We start from the raw sequence: 18,676 nt of genomic DNA, 5'->3' as shown, positions 1-18,676 counted from the left end.
AGCATCTCTAGTTTTCTATATATCATGTAAAAAGCTTGACTCAAACACAGTCTCTTCCAATGAAACTCCCACGTTTTCTCTTCTTCTTCTTCTTCCTCTCGCTCTCCCTTTTCCTCTCAGCAACCTGCCATGGCGGTAATGATGACGACGACGACAAGGCAGGTGAAAGCAACGAGGCTCCTCATAACCTGCGTTCAAAATCCCTGATTCTGGTAAAGATATGGTGCTTGATCCTGGTGTTTACAGGGACCTTCATCGGTGGGGTGTCGCCCTATTTTCTAAAGTGGAACCAGGGATTTTTGCTTCTGGGAACGCAGTTTGCAGGTGGGGTTTTTCTGGGACTGCGATGATGCATTTCTTGAGCGATGCTAACGAGACGTTTGGAGATTTGACTAGTAAAGAATACCCTTTTGCGTTCATTTGGCTTGTGGTGGATACTTGTTGACTATGCTTGCTGACTGCGTGGTTTCTTATGTGTATCGGAAAGAGCAGAGTTCATGTAACAATGGGGATCTAGAGCTTCGAGGTAAGAAACAACACTTGTTTAACTTTTGTGTGTTGAAGAAATTGAGTAATAGATCCAGGCAGCTTCATGGGGAACAAAAAAGAGATGAGGAAACCAAGGTCTAATCAGGTCCACGTAACTCAGAATTTTATTTTAACATATCTGTTTAGGTGAGACAAGTGGTGACAGAAGATTTGTGTTGCTTTTAAGTCGATCAAGTTCACAGTTCTTGATATGATTAGGGAAATTGCTTTAGTGACAAAAGAATACGTTAGGAGTAACTGAAAGTTAATTTGATTCTAAAATTTGAAAATTTCTTACTTTGTGAGTCATTTGGATTAATTAAAATTAAAATTTGTTTTTTAAATTATTAACATTTGAATAACTAAAAAATTAAAGTAAAATTTTCAAATTTTAAAAAAACTCTTACCTTGCTAAGAGATCTATTGGCTCATCCCACTAGATCAACTAGTTGTTGGTCTTGAACACATACATTTGACTAAACTTGAATTTCATAAATATAACTTGTAAGATTATTAAATAAAATTTAAATGATAAAATGATACTTTTTTTCAACTCAACTCGATCAAATACTATCTTTGATTGAGATGCTTTGGAAGTCCGGGGATAAGAGAAGTTGCTTCTGCTTGAAATTTGCTTGGTAATACTTTAGGACTCGGAAACTAGTGCACTATATATGTTTTTGCTTACAAACTATGCATATTTTTTCACAATAACAGATTGTTCTTCTTCACTTGTTTGTAAAAACATTGAAAGTACAACACCAAGAGTCCTAAAATAGGGACAATCAATCATGGTTTCATTTTCTTACCTCATGCTTTTATTGTCTGAAATGAATTGCAGGGGCTGAGCAGAGCAAAACTCATCCTCATGGTCATGGCGATCCACCAGTAAGCTATAATGGCCTGAAAAAACTATTGAATTTTCTGAGAATCGATTTAGGTCGATATTTTTGACATTGGTTGATGCTTTCCGTAGGTTGATAATGACACTGATACAGCTTGTGCACAGTCTCCGTCTCTCACAAACGTGAGTTCTTTTGGAGATAGCGTTCTGTTGATCATAGCATTGTGCTTCCATTCAGTTTTCGAGGGCATAGCAATTGGAGTTGCAGAAACCAAAGCTGATGCTTGGAAAGCCTTGTGGACAATCTCCTTGCACAAGATATTTGCAGCGATCGCAATGGGGATAGCACTACTCCGAATGATCCCAGACCGTCCGTTGTTGTCGTGCGTAGCTTATGCCTTTGCATTCGCCATTTCGAGTCCTGTAGGGGTAGCCATTGGATAGTAATAGATGCCACGACTCAGGGTGCTGTGGCCGACTGGATCTTTGCCATATCAATGGGGTTAGCCTGCGGATTTTCATCTATGTGTCGATTAATCATCTGCTATCTAAAGGTTACATGCCCCTGAAGGCGGTCTCTATCAACACCACCCACAAGTTTTTGTCCGTCTTGTTAGGTGTCGGGGTGATCGCTGTCGTAATGATCTGGGACACTTGAAGGAATTTCAAAACTTTTGGGAATGTCGAAAGTAGATCGAATGATTGGAATCCCACAAATACATATAAAGTTTTCAGCACAAACGATGTTTCAGGGTCATAATGCCAAAATCAAACCCTAAAACTACAACAGAGTGTTCTTAATGGTAAAATCTCATTAATTCTCTACAAATGTGAATTTTGAACTAGTTGAATAATATACATAGTGCTCTAGAGATAAACATGAAAAGCTCTCTCAAGGCAAAATGATACTATAATCGGTCCGGCCTAGTCTCCGGCAGCACAGCCCGTAGAAAAAAACTTGCAGAGCTTAAAATGATCCCATTGTACACAAATTTGCTGTACGGTATAATTTTCAAAAAAAAAAAAAATGTTGAACGGTACATGTGTAAATTGATGCGTATAGGTTAGAACTTACCAATTCACTGACCAATTGATGGGCGAATAAGAGTAGCGCCAATCCCGGCTCCTATGGAAGCAAAGATCAACGATGCTCCACAACTGATGGTAACACCAGAAATCTTCTTTTCCAAGAAGTTTAGCTTGCACTGTTATGTTAATCCCATCACTCTCTTCGGAGTTTGTTATCCGAGAAAAGCAATTGTAGATTTCAATACCGGTTTGGACAATCCATGCTGCAGCAACTCCGAGCAGGTGGCCTGAATAAACATAGGCAAAAAGGCAAGGATGAAACGAAGCTAAAGCGACTATTTGCGATAGCACATTAGCACATAAGACATATTGGTAATAGTTTCGACCTCTGAAAGTTGTTCTACTAACTCTGAAGAAGTACACCGTGGTAGGCATTCCCCTTGCGATTTCCGGACAGCTGATTTTGGAACATCTGCATATGTCAATTAAACTCATCAGTAGCTTAAAATGATAATACTAATAACAGCATCTGATTCCTTTTTACATTCTCAGGCAAGTCCCCTGTGAGAACAGAAAGTACCTTAAGGAGTTTCCACGCCATGTGTTGTGAGACGCAAACGACGGCAAGTCTTTCGAGAGCCGTCTGTGTTACAATGGTAGTCTGAGAAGCCATAAACCATAATAAAGTTAAAGCTGTTAGTGAATAGCAACGGATTGTCTCAATCGCAAAGCAATGTGCTACAAATATGGGCATATCCATGCCATACAGATTTATGATTTGAACTAAAAGATCGAATGAACAACACAGAAATTGAACATATATGTCATCAGATTTATGATTGTCTGAACAATGAGGACAGAGTGAGTGAGACATACCGAAGAACGATTGTGAAACTGGTAAATGGCAAGTGGTGACTCACCTCACGAATGATTTGCTTCACTGATTTTTTGAAGGGAACAACTAAATCTACACGGCGCTCTTCTGGAGAGTCTTGCAGCAAATCTTCCTCTTCCGTGTTCAAGGAAGGCTCCAACAAAGGCAAATAGAACAACAAAATGACCTCAAGGTTGTCATAGCAGGTGGCTTCAACTCGAAATCAGAAAAAAGGGGCTTCAGCTCAATCTTGTACTCCTTTCCAGTGTATTCGAGAGAATTCTTCGAGAAATTTCGGATCGTCTCTGTGTTATCGAAATGTGATCTTCGGGCAAGGCAGCAGCAGCATCACAATAAGAAACCTTGGGATATCTACATCACAATCATTAGAGATTAATCATAAACTATCAAAACTGATGTAGTAATCGAAGCCGAAATTCGAAACCATTGAAACCGTTCTAAGATATGCCTAACCCGAAATCCAAAACCATCGAAATCGTTCTAACATATACCTAATCCAAAATTCGAAACCATTGAAACCGTTCTAACATGCCTAATCCGAAATTCGAAACTATCAAAATGGTTCTAACACAAACCCAATTGGCTAATTTCCAAGAACATCCATTACACAATCCAATACAATCAGCACTACTCACTGAAAATAAAAAAATAAAGTTCAGCCATTGCACACACATACACATGATGGCATGAGCAATGATATAAACAAAGTATAATTGTCTAAATACCATGAAAAGCCATAAATACCATTAACGAAGCAATAACAAAGCAAACACAAACACGGATGAAAACATACCCAAAAAGAAACCTGGAGGCAAAGGGTTCCAGCAGCGACGGTAGCAGCGGCCGATGCGGCGCAGCAGAGGCTGAGAAGAACCCAGAAGAGTGAAAACTTTGTGGAGAGTAAAAGCTCGTTTTTTCTTGTATAGATCTAGTAATATTGATATTCCCGCCATTGTTAACCCTCAATATGCAGCTGAAAACACGAATGAAACAGACCCACCACTTTGGTTTAATCAATACCATGGCAATGATCAGCTGATTCAGCTCATATAGTTCTGTCTTTTGGTTTTCTCCAGGAAAGTTTGAACCTTTGGTACAGCCGTACAGGTGTAATAAATACAATACCGAATTTATTTTTTTAAGAGAAAAGGACACTTCATTTTTTCTTTTAATTTTCCATATTTTATTACTAATATTTATTTTGATTTTGATTCTTTTCTCCTTATGTATACTCTGATTCATCATGGAAAAAGCAAATTAAAGAAAAATGGCTAATAAACAGTAAACACTCGTTAAAGGGAGACGAAGCCGAGTGAATGAATTAAGGCATGTAGAGTGGGAAAAGCAACACATTTGCTGCAAGTAACTCCAACCACATGACCGTATACGTTGAGTGGCAAAAAGTAAACAAAGTATGGAGCTTTTGGGCAGATAACAGAGATCAAATGCCCCCAAAAGAAGACCTAACTTGTTTTTTCCATGATTTTTTTTTGTTTTTGTTTTGTTAGCATTCTGTTTTAAAGATGAACGAGTTTGTGTCTAAACAAAGAAGCAAAGTGAAAGCGAGACATCAGTGGTTTAGGTAATGTACGGAATTGAAAAATGCTGCAAATGATTCCATTAGTGGTTAGGCTCACAAGTTTTCAGAACCGGATCGATTAGTGAACCGACCATACTATTGGTTCATGGTTAATCGGTCGAATCGGTTCGATCGATCAGAAGAACCGGACGACATCATAATTATTTAAAAATTTAAATAAAAATACAAAAAATATTAATAAAAAATAATTTTTTATATCAATTCATATTCAAAGCAAGTCATAACATATATAAGTTAAAAACCATAAAATTAAGTGAAATAAAATGATTCAAATTAACTACAACATAATATTTAAGGTCAAACATATTAAATAATAAATTAATTATATAACATAAAAATAAATTTGAGGCTAAAAAATCATAACAAGATGATAATGTTTGGTTTAATTTTTTTAAAAACAATCTCACATGGCTAAAAAACATAGAAGATCATCCCAACTAACTTCTATAATAATAATGTAATTGACATTCAAATCATAAAGTCTTTGTAAGCATTGAGTGAATTATTCTTTCACTTCAATCAAGCTCGAATTTTAGGCTTCAATCGAGCTTCTAATTTTTTTTGAGTTCAAGCCTTTTCGAGTTCAAGTTTCAATATTATATTTCGAGTTCGAGTTAAACTTCATAATTTTTAGCTCGTGAGTTTGAATCGAGTTGAGCTTACTTTTAAATTTTTCAAGTTCGAGTCGAGCTCAGCAATACTTGAATTCGACTTGGCTCCTTAACAAACGACGTCGTTTGGTTTAATTTTTTTAAAAGAAAAACAAAATTGGCGGGTTTTTTTTTCCAGTTTTCCCTTTTTTTTCGGTTTTCAACCGGTCCGGTTGAACGGTTTAACGGTTCTGACCGATTCACTAATAATGGTTCAACTAATCTAGATTAATCAGATTACAACAATTTTTGATTGAACCGATCGATCAGGTTCGATTTTCAAAACAATGATTTTTCCCTTTGGAGTTTTTCATTGACAAAGTAATGGTCTCATGGGATGACTTTTCACGTGATAATCATCATCAGCAAACTGGGGACCTACATTTTCCCCATCCAACACTACATGTTAGCATTCATTTTGTTGAACAAAACCAACAAATTAATTTAACAAAAGTGTAAACTACATTGGTAGTCACTGAACTTTATATTATTTTCATTTTGGTCACTAAACTTTAAAACTTATATTATAATCGCTACATTTTTAATCCGCTCTCACTACTGTCGATTTTGTTAAAAAAATGCTAGCATGACATATAAAACTTTCTCTGAAAGAACTCTAATTTCTAAATTGACAGTCGTAAAAACTTGAATTTATCATAAACAGAATGGTCACTTATCAATCCAAAAGATAGGAGGTTTGACCAGAAGATTCAAGTTGTTAGTTATAATATCCGATACTATGAAAAACATTTGCTTCAACTATTCAACACCCTCTAAAGACATTAGTTATAATATCAGATATTATGTTATTAATCTTTTCAATTTATGAAAGTTGTAAATATAATCTTTGTATTCTATAAGAGATTTTTAAATCTGTTAAGTCAAATTATACCGGTTGATCGAAACTATGAAATGAAGCTGAAGCATTTGAGAATTGGAAAACGTAACAGAGAAACAAAGCGAATTGGAAACCCCCACCTTGTCCGAAGTGTAGTAATGGCAGCAAAACCATGTTATTCTGAGAGCCCATGGACCTAAAAGGCCTATCAAAAGAGTGATGGACTCAGCCCCGATTTACGAAGCCAAACAAACATTGTTTCTTTCATTTAATTTTTAATTATTTTAGCTTTTCTTCTCCTATTTTCTGGTTTTTCATCTATCAGCATCTGCTGCATGCTAAACCTCTGCTGCTTCCAAACTACCCATCAAAATGTCCTTTGTTGCCTCTCTTTTTTCACCGCTTTCTCCATCATCTTTTCTTATCTCCCTTCCTCTCCACTCTCTCGTGCTTCTCACATCAAGGCAAAGACAAAGTCTTCAGCTTTCACCTCTCTCTTGAACCTTTGAGAGAAAAAGAATTGATTTTTCCCGAAAGGATCCTTGTTTTGATGCTGAATACTGCATGTTTAGGTGCAAAGGAAAGTGTCCATTTCCCTTTTTTCCTTGATGATTCTATTAGTTCAGTCAGTCAAAGCCATATGTTGGTCCCTTTTAGTTCTTTCAAGCCCGGGCTTTAGTTTTCTCGAGTTCATCTCTGATCTACTTACAGATCTTCAAGGCTTGGCTCTTTCTGGGTTCTGGCCAGTTATTCCCAATTCCCCTCTCTCGTTTGGTACAATTCTTTGAAAAAATCATCTGGGGATTCATGGTGGCATCTTTGGGGGGGTGGGTTAGTGTATGTTAGTTGCTGGCTTGCAGCTTTAATTGAATACAAAAAACCTTCTCTGTTGTTTATTTTGAAGGTGGCCAAGTCAGCTGGATATTTCTGTGAATCTATTGCTGTGTAGTTGTAGTTTCTGATCTTAAGATTATTAGATACTCAAGCATTTAGTTTCTGTGAATCTTAGTCTGCTTTTTGTGAGATATCTAGCCCTACTCTTCTGTTTTCTGGATATTTTGAGGGATCGTTTTTAAAGTAGAAGCTTGTTGCCATATTCAAGCTATTTTCTGTATGATTATATGGTGGTTGTTTTATTGGCAGCTAATCCACCTTTGTTAGAACCCTTCCCCCCCCCCCCCCACCAAAAAAAATTATGTGGCATCTTTAGTTATGTGAATAGGTAGTCAAGCAGATTCTGTGTTTGTAAATCTCCTCTTGGTGCTTTATGTCAACATGTCTGGAAATGGCCATTGTTTCGTCGAGTGGAAGGAAGAATTTGTTTCGCAGGAGCGCGGTAATCGTGTGGTTCACTATTTCTTGAAGGGTTCCAGTGGGGAATCCATCCGTGCTGTTATCGGTACTGAGAGGAGTGTCAGGCACATGTTTTATATTGTTGCTGAGGAGTTTGTGGAGGTCTATGGTGCTGACCATTCAATTCATGCTGGTTTCAAATGGAGGTCAAGAAGAGAGGTTGTGGACTGGCTTACGTCTATGCTCTCAAAGCAGCATCTCGAGGGAGATCGATCTAGTATGTATTTGAACCCTTTTTGGGCTTTGGTTTCTGTTATTTTCTTGGCATCAAAAGATGGTAAATCACAATAGAATGCATAACTCACAATGTACTTATTAATAAGAACTTGTTAAAGTAGTTTTGGATTCAGAACAAAACTAAACTTTGTTTTTCAGACATAAAAAAAAGTGTAATGAATAAGCTTGTCCTGAATATTAGACGTTTAATAATGGATTTCTGTTCTTGTATGATTGCTATTACTGCCATCACATGCTTTTTAACATGATCATCGTTCTTCCATTTTTTACTAAAACTATAATCTGTATGAGTCACTTAATTTTTGAACGGTCTAGTAGTTCCTATTGTTTATGGTTGAAGCAATAAACCAGACCAAGTCATTTATCTTTAGAATCCAAGTCTCCTTGAATATCTCTGAAAATTACAGTTTTATATCTTCAATGACAGAGTCTCCAAAACATGATGCACTGCTGGCTTTGCGATCTCTTGATTGTGCAATGATTGATATTAGTGCTCAGAAGGCCCTCGCACAGAATGATTTGGTATATCCTCTTGATTTTATATTAGTTTTGTTCCGTGTTCTTTCTTTGATTTTCTCTGATACCGTCTCCTGTACTACAGGGCCATTTTTCAAGAAATTTGATTGGACAAAGTTCAGATATTGTATGGTCAGGCTCTGCATGGACATGTGGTAAACATCTCAAACATTTCCCAGCATTTGCCGCAGTGGAACCACAATAGCAGTAAGTATCAACATACAAAGAAAAAATAACTCTAATCGCATGCCAATGCCTAATGATTTTCATAAATTTAATTGGTAGAATGAGAAAATTTTCGGTGCAATAGAAAATAATTGCTACAGTTCATGAAGTGCTTCATATGGCCATAATTATGTAATTAGTAATATCATGCCAGGTCATCCTTATTCTGGTACAAGGAGGCTGGAACTTTTGGGCCTTGATGGGTTTAGCAATATCATTGATTCATTTCTCTTTGAGACCAGGCATAATGCTTTGGTTGTGACCTTGCCGTCTGTATTTTCATTGACTGTTATATCTGCTAACTTTTTTCCTTTCAATCTGATGCTCAGGTTCAATCTTTTATCTTTGTCATGGCTAAAGGAGAGAATCACTATCTTGCTTACCTGGAAGACATGTATGAGGACAAGCGTGGGCAGAAGAAGGTCAAAGTGAGGTGGTTTCACCATACTAAGGAAGTTAAGGGTGTCATTCCTGTAAGGAATCCTCATCCAAAAGAAGTCTTCATCACTACTTATTCACAAGTCATTAGTGCAGAGTGTGTTGATGGTCTTGCAAGTGTCTTAACTCGTGAACACTATGAGAAATGTGCAGCTGTTTTCCCTGATGCTTTATTAGCTAGAGCTCATGTATGCTCTAGGCAGTTCAGAAATAATAAAGTGAAGCCATTGATTTGAGTAAATTGTGTGGCTATTTTGATCAACCGATTCTATCATGTTTATGTTCCAGTTTGTCCTCAGAACCTGAGTCCACGAGCCATGGACTAAATGAAGAAGAAGATGAACAAAGCGCTGGTGTAAATGTAAAGTTGGGAAATAAGAGGTCCAGAACCAATAGAAGTAGTGAGAGGTTTGTAACAGAACATTCAGGAAACAGGACTTCTAGTAATCACTTAGTGACTTATGACACTTCATGCAAGAAAATAAAATATGCTTTGTCTGGAAAGAAATTGCTCTCCCTCAAGCATGCTGGGAGTCTATATCGGCATGGGTCACTTTTCAAGGTTGATGAAAAGATAGAGTTGCTGTGCCAAGATAGTGGAATCCGAGGCTGCTGGTTCAGATGTACAGTATTTCAAGTATTAAATAACAGATGAAGGTCCAATATGATGATGTGCAGGATGAAGATGGATATGGTAATCTTGAGGTATGCTTTAGGCATTTTAAAACCTTGTATTGGTTTATCTTCCCATCAGTTAATCTCCATAGATAATATTTTATATAAAAGCAAATTTCCATAGGATGTTCATCACAAACATTGGTGATTCCAGTTCATGGTTTGACCTGTTTTATTTATCCCTTTGCATATCTGCAAAACTGAATCGAACCTCTAGTTTAGTTATGCTAGGGTTTACATTGGGTTCAAGTTTAATAAATCTGATTTTCTTTCCTCATTAATGTGTTCGTAGGAATGGATCCCAATTTGCAAGCTTGCTATGCCTGACAAACTTGGCACGAGGTACTCAGACCGTCAAACAGTACGACCTGTTCCTCCTAGCTCTCAAAAGAACTTGCTTTGGAGGCTGGGGTTGCTGTTGATGCATGGTGGAGCGATGGCTGGTGGGAGGGGTTATAACTGGGGTTAACAGCATTGGTGATGTTAGTGTGCAAGTTTACTTTCCTGGTATGCTTAATTTGAATTGTATTTTGTATATATTGCATTTCCTTCTTGGTTATTGTGATCCAATTGATGCATGCAACATCAGATAATTATTCTTATGGTTTTAGGTGAGAATTTATTTGTGAACATACACAAAACGGATCTAAGAATTTCCAGAGATTGGGATGGGGACCGCTGGATTGATATTGAGGCAAGACCGGATATACTCTCTTTGATATCTGATGCCATTAGCCCAGACATGGACATGAAAGTTTCCATGTCCACTACTCCTGTCATGGATGCAAAGCTTGATGGTGGAACAATTCCAGTTGAAGCTGTTCCTGCCAAAACTATTGCTGAAGGGGAAAAGCCTGAGTTAGCTTTTCAGGACTCTTCTGATAACCTCGAAGAAGAAACTGGTGGTAAGGAGCTTGCGTCATTGAAAGACGAAAAGGATGAGGATGCTAGTGATAGCAAAAAGCCTCTGCCATCAGAAAATGGGAAAAGGCTAATGCCGATAATAAACTAAATGATGTGGATGGTGATGATGAAAACAACACCAACAACAGCAATGATGACAAGGCAGGCAAATCAGAGGCGGAAAATGACACGGAACAGAACAAAAGAAGTAAGGAACTCATCGAAGCAAGAACCTAGACTCTTTTGTAATGGGGATGCTGATACTAATGTCAACTAACATGATTTCAGTTAAAGTTCAGACCTTCTGTAAATAATGATGCAAGCATAGCACGAAAGTCGTTGCCATTTGTCAGTGTATAGAAACAAGGTTAGTATCCTGTGGTTTTTGTTGTAGTAATTGTTTGTATCTGAAATAGGATTTGGATTTGAAGATCTTTGGTTAGCAGAGCCTCTAAAATGGAGTTGGTTGTTCTTAATTTTCTTAGTCATGGACTTGCTCGTCTCTTGTAACACAAGATGTGTCCTCTTGTAATGAGAATTATCATATTTTCTTGACTTTGTGCTTGCTAACTGGTAAAGCCTACAAACAGTGGTGAGTGGATTGGAGGATTCATGATGATAATTGGAAAAACAAACAGTGCACTCGTGGAACTATGGGGAGTCAGACAAGGACTCGTACTAGCAAAGACCTAGGGCGTAAGAAATCTCATCGTTGAGATGGACGCGAAATGGGTGGTAGAAGCACTGAATGAGGAACATTCGGGAACCATACTACTGAAGGATTGCGAAATGATCTGAAAGGAAGGTTAGATACCGAAATAAGACACATTTGATGTGAAGGAAATAAGTACACTAATCGACTAGTAAACATGGCGAGCGAACAAGAAAACGATGTAAACATATTGACGAGCCCATCGGAAAATATAGACCTCCGACTGAAGGAGGTTTCCACTCAACGTACCCAAAAACTGAAGTGATAAAATTAACCAAAACTATAAAAGGGGTAAAACTATTAACGATTGAAGGTTACCTTGGAAATCATACATTACCCAAGGATTGGTATCGAGATTAAACCTTTATTTTGAAATTTTGGTACTGTTATTAGGAATGTAAGGTTCCATTCTCAAGATAACCTTGACGAATCAAATATGATGATGCTATGTCAAAATTTGAAATCTTATATTATTTGAATTAAACACCTTTAAGCGTACGAATAAAAATTACACAGTAATTGGTTTGAGTAGAATTATATATAATTAAACGAATATAACATTTTTGATCGTTCATTATTGTTTATAGATTTAGGATTTTGAAGAAGGTTGAAAATGAATGAAACATAAGTTTATAGTTGGATTGATATTTTGTTCAAAGTTTAAAGTCAAATTAAAATCAATCAATTTTTTAATTTGTCAAGTCATCAAAGTGACAAAAATTAACAGTTCAATGATCAAATTATAACAAACTGTTAACGTAAATAATCATAATATCTTTTTATTTAAAACTTTGGTGATCAAAATTAAACACAATTAACATAAAAGTGACCAATATGGTCGTTCATCCAAATATTTTGTATATTCTACTAAAAAATATATTGTATCTTTGATTAAACCGCAATACAAAAATTGATGAAATTTTAAAGAATTTTTGTATCGTAAATTTTATTTTAATATAATATATTGTCTTGCATGTTTATATGCATTTTTCTTAGCCATTGATAAAGCATACCCGATTTATTAACATAGTTGCTCGAACTCAGAGCCTCTAAATAAAATAATATTTTCTTTAATTATTAAAATCGATTGATGGATTCACATACAAAATTTATCTCATAAATATGTAATATTGTTATATCCCAAATCCTTGAATCGTGACCGTGACATGGAATTCTTCCTCTCCCTTTCCCTGTACCTAGAAAGGCTGTTCTTTGGATTGTTCTCCTTAAATGGTTTTGGGAATAATTAATCGTATCTAATCATATCTAATCCTTCTATACAAGGGCAATAATGTAGGGTACCCTAAACCAATTTGGAAAGCTATTAGCCATTGGAAAAGATTAACCAATCTGTTGCACTGAATGCGACTTTTACAAATTGCAAGGATCTTATGCTCCAAATTGCAACCGTAATTCATTGAATCATTGTCCCTCACTTATTTAAACAATTCAAATTTGACGGTTCACGTTTCAAATCATTGCTTTAAACCCCCGCCAAGCACTTCATGAATGGATGGTCAATACCTTTTCCTTTTAGTATTTTAAGTAATTAAATAATATTTTTGGAATACAAAATGGATGGCCAATATCCTTTACATAGATACAAACATAGGCATAAATTAAAAGAATTATTATATTAATAGGGAGTTTAAAAACAATCATATAATTTTATGTTAAGATATAAACTCATAAAATTTTAAAAAATGAAAATAAATTATTAATAAAATTTATTTAAATTTATGAAATTTAAAGTGACGCGATTATTACTCTGCCTACGTTAATAGATTTATTTGATAAAAAATACCCTAAAAGAAAATAAAATAAATAAGTTAACCCATAATTAAATGAGAACACAAAAATTAAACCTCGAGTTATTATATCCAGAGACAAATACAAGATTTTATGTTAGGGTGGACGAAATTATAAAATTTTAAATAGGGGTAAACTTATAAAATTTGGTGAGGACGAAATATATTTTCAATAAAAATACAAAAAAAACATCTAAAAATTATAAAAAATTTGAAAATTATAAAGAGACAACTGTCCCATATGCCCCCTTTAAGTCTATCCCTGATTATATCTAACCGTGGTGATAGAAGTAGGATTTCAAAATATTTCTAGAAGCCCATAATTAAATTAGAACTAGAAAAATAAACAGCGGGTGATTATATCTAAACCGTGGGTGATGGAGGGAGAAGGAATTTAAATACATTTCGTAATTTTTGTTAACTTCTATTACGGATATTAAATTAATAAAAGTGAAAAAGTACATTTTAAAATTCCTCTTTTTATATAAATTATAAAATTTCAATTTAATTTAATTAAATGAATTTATTTATAAATATAAATAGACGAAAAAAATGCAGATGAAGGCAATATGCTCACACGTAAGCCTTTTAAACTTGGAACACGTAACGTAATTAGACGGGTAATTTAAGATGGTTTTGAATTTAAAATGTTATTATATTCAATCTAAAAATTTATATAAATTTAAAACTTTTTTTGTTACAATTAAAAAGTTATATTTTAGGAATCTAGGACTTACAATAAAAAATATTATTAAGAACGTAATATTTTCGATTACAATCAGAAATTTTATAAAGTGTATGATATTTTTAATTATATTTTTATTTAAAAATTTATTTTATCTAACTTAAAAATTTAGACTCTTTGTTAAAGAAATTTATTACAATTAATTTTTACTAATTTTTAACCTTATATTAATAACTTGTATGTTAGAATTTTAATAAGAATGTGAGAAGATTATTGTAGGATCTTAATTAGAACAAAGATGCGTGGAAGTCACGTTGACCAGCCGACAGCTCAAACCCAAATGTCCTTTCATTCTTTTGGGTCAAAATTACACTTTTCAGTTTCCATGGATATTCATTCAACAAGTGTTTCTTATTTCTTAAGGAGGCGCGTCATCGCCGACGTCACATCCGTGTCAAAATATTTTACCCGGCCGAAGAAAAATGAAAGACGAATCTTTGTTTATCGGACAAATTATCCAATATGTCATGGTATTATGAGTACATTTAAAATTAGATTGTTGTATTTTTAAAAATTATATTTGGATCATTCTATTTATCAAGATAACAATTTAGTTACTTTATAAGTGTGCAACAGATGTAATTTTTTGGGGATAAATTTATATTTTAATCATTCAACTTTTGATTGTGAGTCAAATTTTTTTTAAAAAAAATTTATTTTCTCGTTTCTAACAAGTTGTAAGATCAACTATTCATTATTTTGGTGGTGTTCTTAGACAAATTCTTTTCGATGCTTTTATACTCCATAAATATTTAAAGAAAATCATTTTTTGCTTGATTGTTGCACTGTCATTTGCTTTTGTTGTTTGCCTCTTCACAGTCATCGTTGTTGCTTATAGATTTATAACATGTCAAATTAATTTAATAATTGATAACGTGATAAATTTTCTGTCACTGTAGAATTAAAGTACGAGGATACTATTTGCTGCAAGGTCATCGACGTATAAAATATTTTAAAATCAATGGGTAGATGTTACTGAAACAATCAAGTATAAAATATTTTTCTTGTATTTTTTTTATAGATTCATAAAATATCACAACATCGAAGATTTTTTATCCAAGATGAATACTAAAATAATACAAAAGTGATCTTATACGAACTTATAAGAAATTATAAAAAAGATAAAAATAAATCGACTTGCAAACGAAAATCAACTAACTAAAATATAAACTTACTCATAATTAAATGACAAAAGCAAAAAACAAAGTTAATGTGTAATACACATTTAATGACAGAGTGACGTGATTCTACCAATGAATGAATATAATAATTCGATTATAGTTTTTTGAAATAAAATGACCTAATTATAAATTTACTCATAGTACAACGACTTGTGGTATAATTTACCCTTGTTTAATTTACTGGAATTTGGATACCAATAAGTTTTCTCCTAATATAAAAACTCTGAGCAAAATTCAACCAACAAGTTGTAAAGGGGAAGTTGTTTTTCTCTTTTTATGAGATATTTTTTTTTTCTCTTATAATAACTGAGGTGGTAATTTGGAAATAAAGTAAATCTAATTAACCTTTGCTTAACCCGTGGAATCTTCAAAACATAGATGGATCGAGTGAGAGAGTAGATATATGTAGTCTTTTCTTTTAAAATTTTTAAATTTTTATATATTTTCAACTGAAAATCTATTTTTATCTTTCTAAAAATTTATAAATTCGTCATTCAACATAAAATCATAAGTTCGTTTATATTTTAAAATATATTTTTTTAAAATTTATAATGATTTTCTCCATTTATATTAAAAATTGATTCCACTTAAAAGAAGAGAAAAATAAAGTAGTGATACAAGAAAATAATAATAATAAATAGAAATGGAAAGCGAACGATGTAAAGAATGGACCACAAGAATTGACACTACAGTGGCTTCGGCCAATGCTATATGCAACATTCATATCAAGTGGACCTAACAGTCTATCCCCCATGTTTTTCATATTCCATATTCTACCATTCTATTTCAATGGCAAGGATCGATCTTAATTCTTTTCATGTTTGTTTCTTTAAAATTAGATTAGTACTTGGATATTTTTATATAAAACCACACTTTTTCTTTCATTTTGATGGGTAGATTTTTAAATAACTATATTTTAAAAATTATGAGAAAAAATATTAAACGTCGATCTTATTTTTTATGTATCTCTCTTTTTCTATGATTTATGTTTAAAATTTATAAGCTATTATTGAAAATGTAATGTAGTTTCTTAATATAATTCATGCTTATTATTGAAGTTCTAATTTTTTTAAGCCGAACATTTTTTTTAAGTTAGTCACTTTTTTTTAAGATTGATATTATAATTAACGATTAATTTAAAATTAATGTCGACAATGAAAAATATAAGAAAATTAAAAGAACAAAAGTGTAAGAGAAAAAAGATAAAATTATATTATATATTTCTTAAATTATTTTATTAGAAGATTATTTTAAAATTCATAGATAGAGATAATATGACAAATTTTTAGATAAAAGAATAAAATAAGTGTATACGAATCAAACAATCTCAACAATAAAATAATAATAATAATTATTTTTTAAAATTTTAAATTTAAACACTAAAAATATTAAATATATAATTATTTAATATTAAATAATTAAAAATTATCTCTATACGTTATATTTATTTAACTCAGAAATAATATGCACCAACAGACAAAGTCCCGGTGAAACCAGATTGTTTTAAAATTATTTTTCTTTAACTTCCTTCCCCTATAAATCCTTGACTAACCAACACCAAATTTCCCTGGAAATCCCAGTTTCCATGAAAGTTCTTGGGACATCTGGACCTTTAACTCTCCTTGTATATAGCAACTCTCCTCCTTTCTCTTATCCACACTCTTCTCCATCGATTTTCTCATCAACCAAACATTGTTACAACCTTCACAAATCCATGGCTGCTTGTATTGATACCTCGAGAACAACCAATCCTTCCCAACTTTCCCAGCGTCCAAACACGTCTCAACCTGATGGAAATCATTTCAGGTATGGAAATCTCTGCAGTCCCCCTTTTCCAAATCATGTTTCCAGCGAACCCTTTAATAGAAACCACACAAAAACCGTCCCCACAAGAAAATTTGTTGATTTTTCTTTCGAATAAGAGGTTGGTGCTTTATGGCTGACAATGAAGGAAGAAGCAAGGTTAGATATTGAGCAAGAATTTGTGTTGTCAAATTATTATTACACCTCAATCTTGTCTCAGAATTTATTAGAGAGTGCTTTAGCCAGTCATTTGTCAATCAAATTATGCAATTCGAGTCTTCCTAGGAGTACTCTATTTGATATTTTCATGGCCGTGCTCGTGGAAGATCAAGGAATTATAAAAGCTGTTGAGGAAGATTTGAAAGCTGCTAAAGAAAGAGACCCTGCCTGCATAAGTTATGTGCATTGCTTTTTGAACTATAAAGGGTTCCTAGCATGTCAAGCACACATGGTAGCCCATAATTTATGGTCCCAAGGGAGGAAAGTTTTGGCCTTGCTGATACAAAATAGGGCGTCTGAGGTTTTTGCTGTGGATATTCATCCTGGAGCTAAGATTGGGAGTGGCATATTGCTTGATCATGCTACTGGAGTTATTGTTGGTGAGACAGCTGTGATCGGAAACAATGTGTCGATTTTACATAATGTAACATTGGGAGGAACTGGTAAGGCTTCTGGTGATAGACATCCAAAGATTGGAGATGGTGTTTTGATCGGTGCCGGTACTTGTATTTTAGGGAATATTAAGATCGGAGATGGAGCTAAGATTGGTGCGGGCTCAGTTGTGTTAAAGGAAGTGCCTCCGAGGACTACCGCAGTGGGGAATCCGGCTAGGTTGGTAGGAGGGAGGGAGAACCCTATAAAGCTTGACAAGATTCCAAGTCTTACCATGGATCATACCTCATACATTACTGAGTGGTCTGATTATGTTATTTAGAGGTTCAAATCTTTTTCCGTTTTGAAGGTTTGGAATTTAAACATCCTTTATGTTAAAAGAGAGAACTGAAGTTGTCCTATTGGCAAAATGGCAGAGTTTCTAGTTGATAGCATATATGCTAAGCCGGCTTTATTATGTTATTATATAGGCTGCTTTGTTGTAAATGCGATATAATAAATGCTCTCGTCGGAACCACGATTTCCAATTATTGCTAGTGCATTGCAGCAGTCCTTTTTCAGTTAATATAAGAGCTCTGTTGTTGTTTTAATAGTCGAGTAACTCGGTAAAGTTTAGTTTAGAACATAGTACTGAAATTTAAAAGAATGTTTAGTATTGTATCCTTTTGGATCAAAGCCTTCACTATTTTCCATAGAGGTTTGAGGAGAGTGACTTGAAAATGAGGTACTTGGATTAGAGAATAACATAGATAAACAGTGCAGAGGGAGGGGAGGATTAGAAGGAAGAAAGAAGTTATGATGACAAATCTTCATTACCGTCATCTATTCTGTTGGTATCGAGTGGTCAATGCATAGATTTTATGGTCCAAAACTTTTCAAAATATGCCAAAAAGATTCCTTTTTTTATGAGAAAAAGGTTCTACTTTGTTATTATCTAGTGCATTAATCCCACTTTTTGAGGTATGAGAAATTTTCCTTTGTTATTATTACCAGCTGATACGATTGTGGGTTTGCATTATACTTTTAACTCCACCAAGTTATCAGATGCTGGATACTCTATTTTTTAAAGCAAGTCACCAAGATT

General features: G+C 34.1%; 1 protein-coding gene and 3 pseudogenes across 1 annotated transcript; 3 read left to right on the top strand and 1 right to left on the bottom strand.

Moving 5' to 3' along the window:
* Nucleotides 1–2,045, top strand: LOC120160762 (annotated as a pseudogene).
* Nucleotides 2,046–2,888: 843 nt separating this feature from the next.
* On the bottom strand, nucleotides 2,889–4,249 carry LOC120160663 (annotated as a pseudogene).
* A 2,418-nt stretch (nucleotides 4,250–6,667) lies between these two features.
* LOC120160630 lies at nucleotides 6,668–11,309 on the top strand (annotated as a pseudogene).
* Nucleotides 11,310–16,701: 5,392 nt separating this feature from the next.
* LOC120160459 (serine acetyltransferase 1, chloroplastic-like) lies at nucleotides 16,702–18,184 on the top strand. Its single transcript, XM_039170873.1, has one exon. It carries the CDS (start codon nucleotides 17,123–17,125, stop codon nucleotides 17,912–17,914), a length of 792 nt encoding a protein of 263 aa, XP_039026804.1. The 5' UTR covers nucleotides 16,702–17,122; the 3' UTR covers nucleotides 17,915–18,184.
* Nucleotides 18,185–18,676: the final 492 nt, after the last annotated feature.

Source organism: Hibiscus syriacus, unplaced genomic scaffold (genome assembly GCF_006381635.1).
Source record: "Hibiscus syriacus cultivar Baekdansim isolate YM2019G1 unplaced genomic scaffold, ASM638163v2 tig00111392_pilon, whole genome shotgun sequence".
In the NCBI taxonomy this organism is placed as follows: Eukaryota; Viridiplantae; Streptophyta; class Magnoliopsida; order Malvales; family Malvaceae; genus Hibiscus; species Hibiscus syriacus.
The sequence above is the reverse complement of the archived record's forward strand: the minus strand, read 5'-3'. Positions and strand labels throughout refer to the sequence as shown.

What these genes read in the sequence shown, in the direction of transcription:
- LOC120160459 (XM_039170873.1), top strand. Translation starts at nt 17,123, where the DNA reads ATGAAGGAAGAAGCAAGGTTAGATATTGAGCAAGAATTTGTGTTGTCA.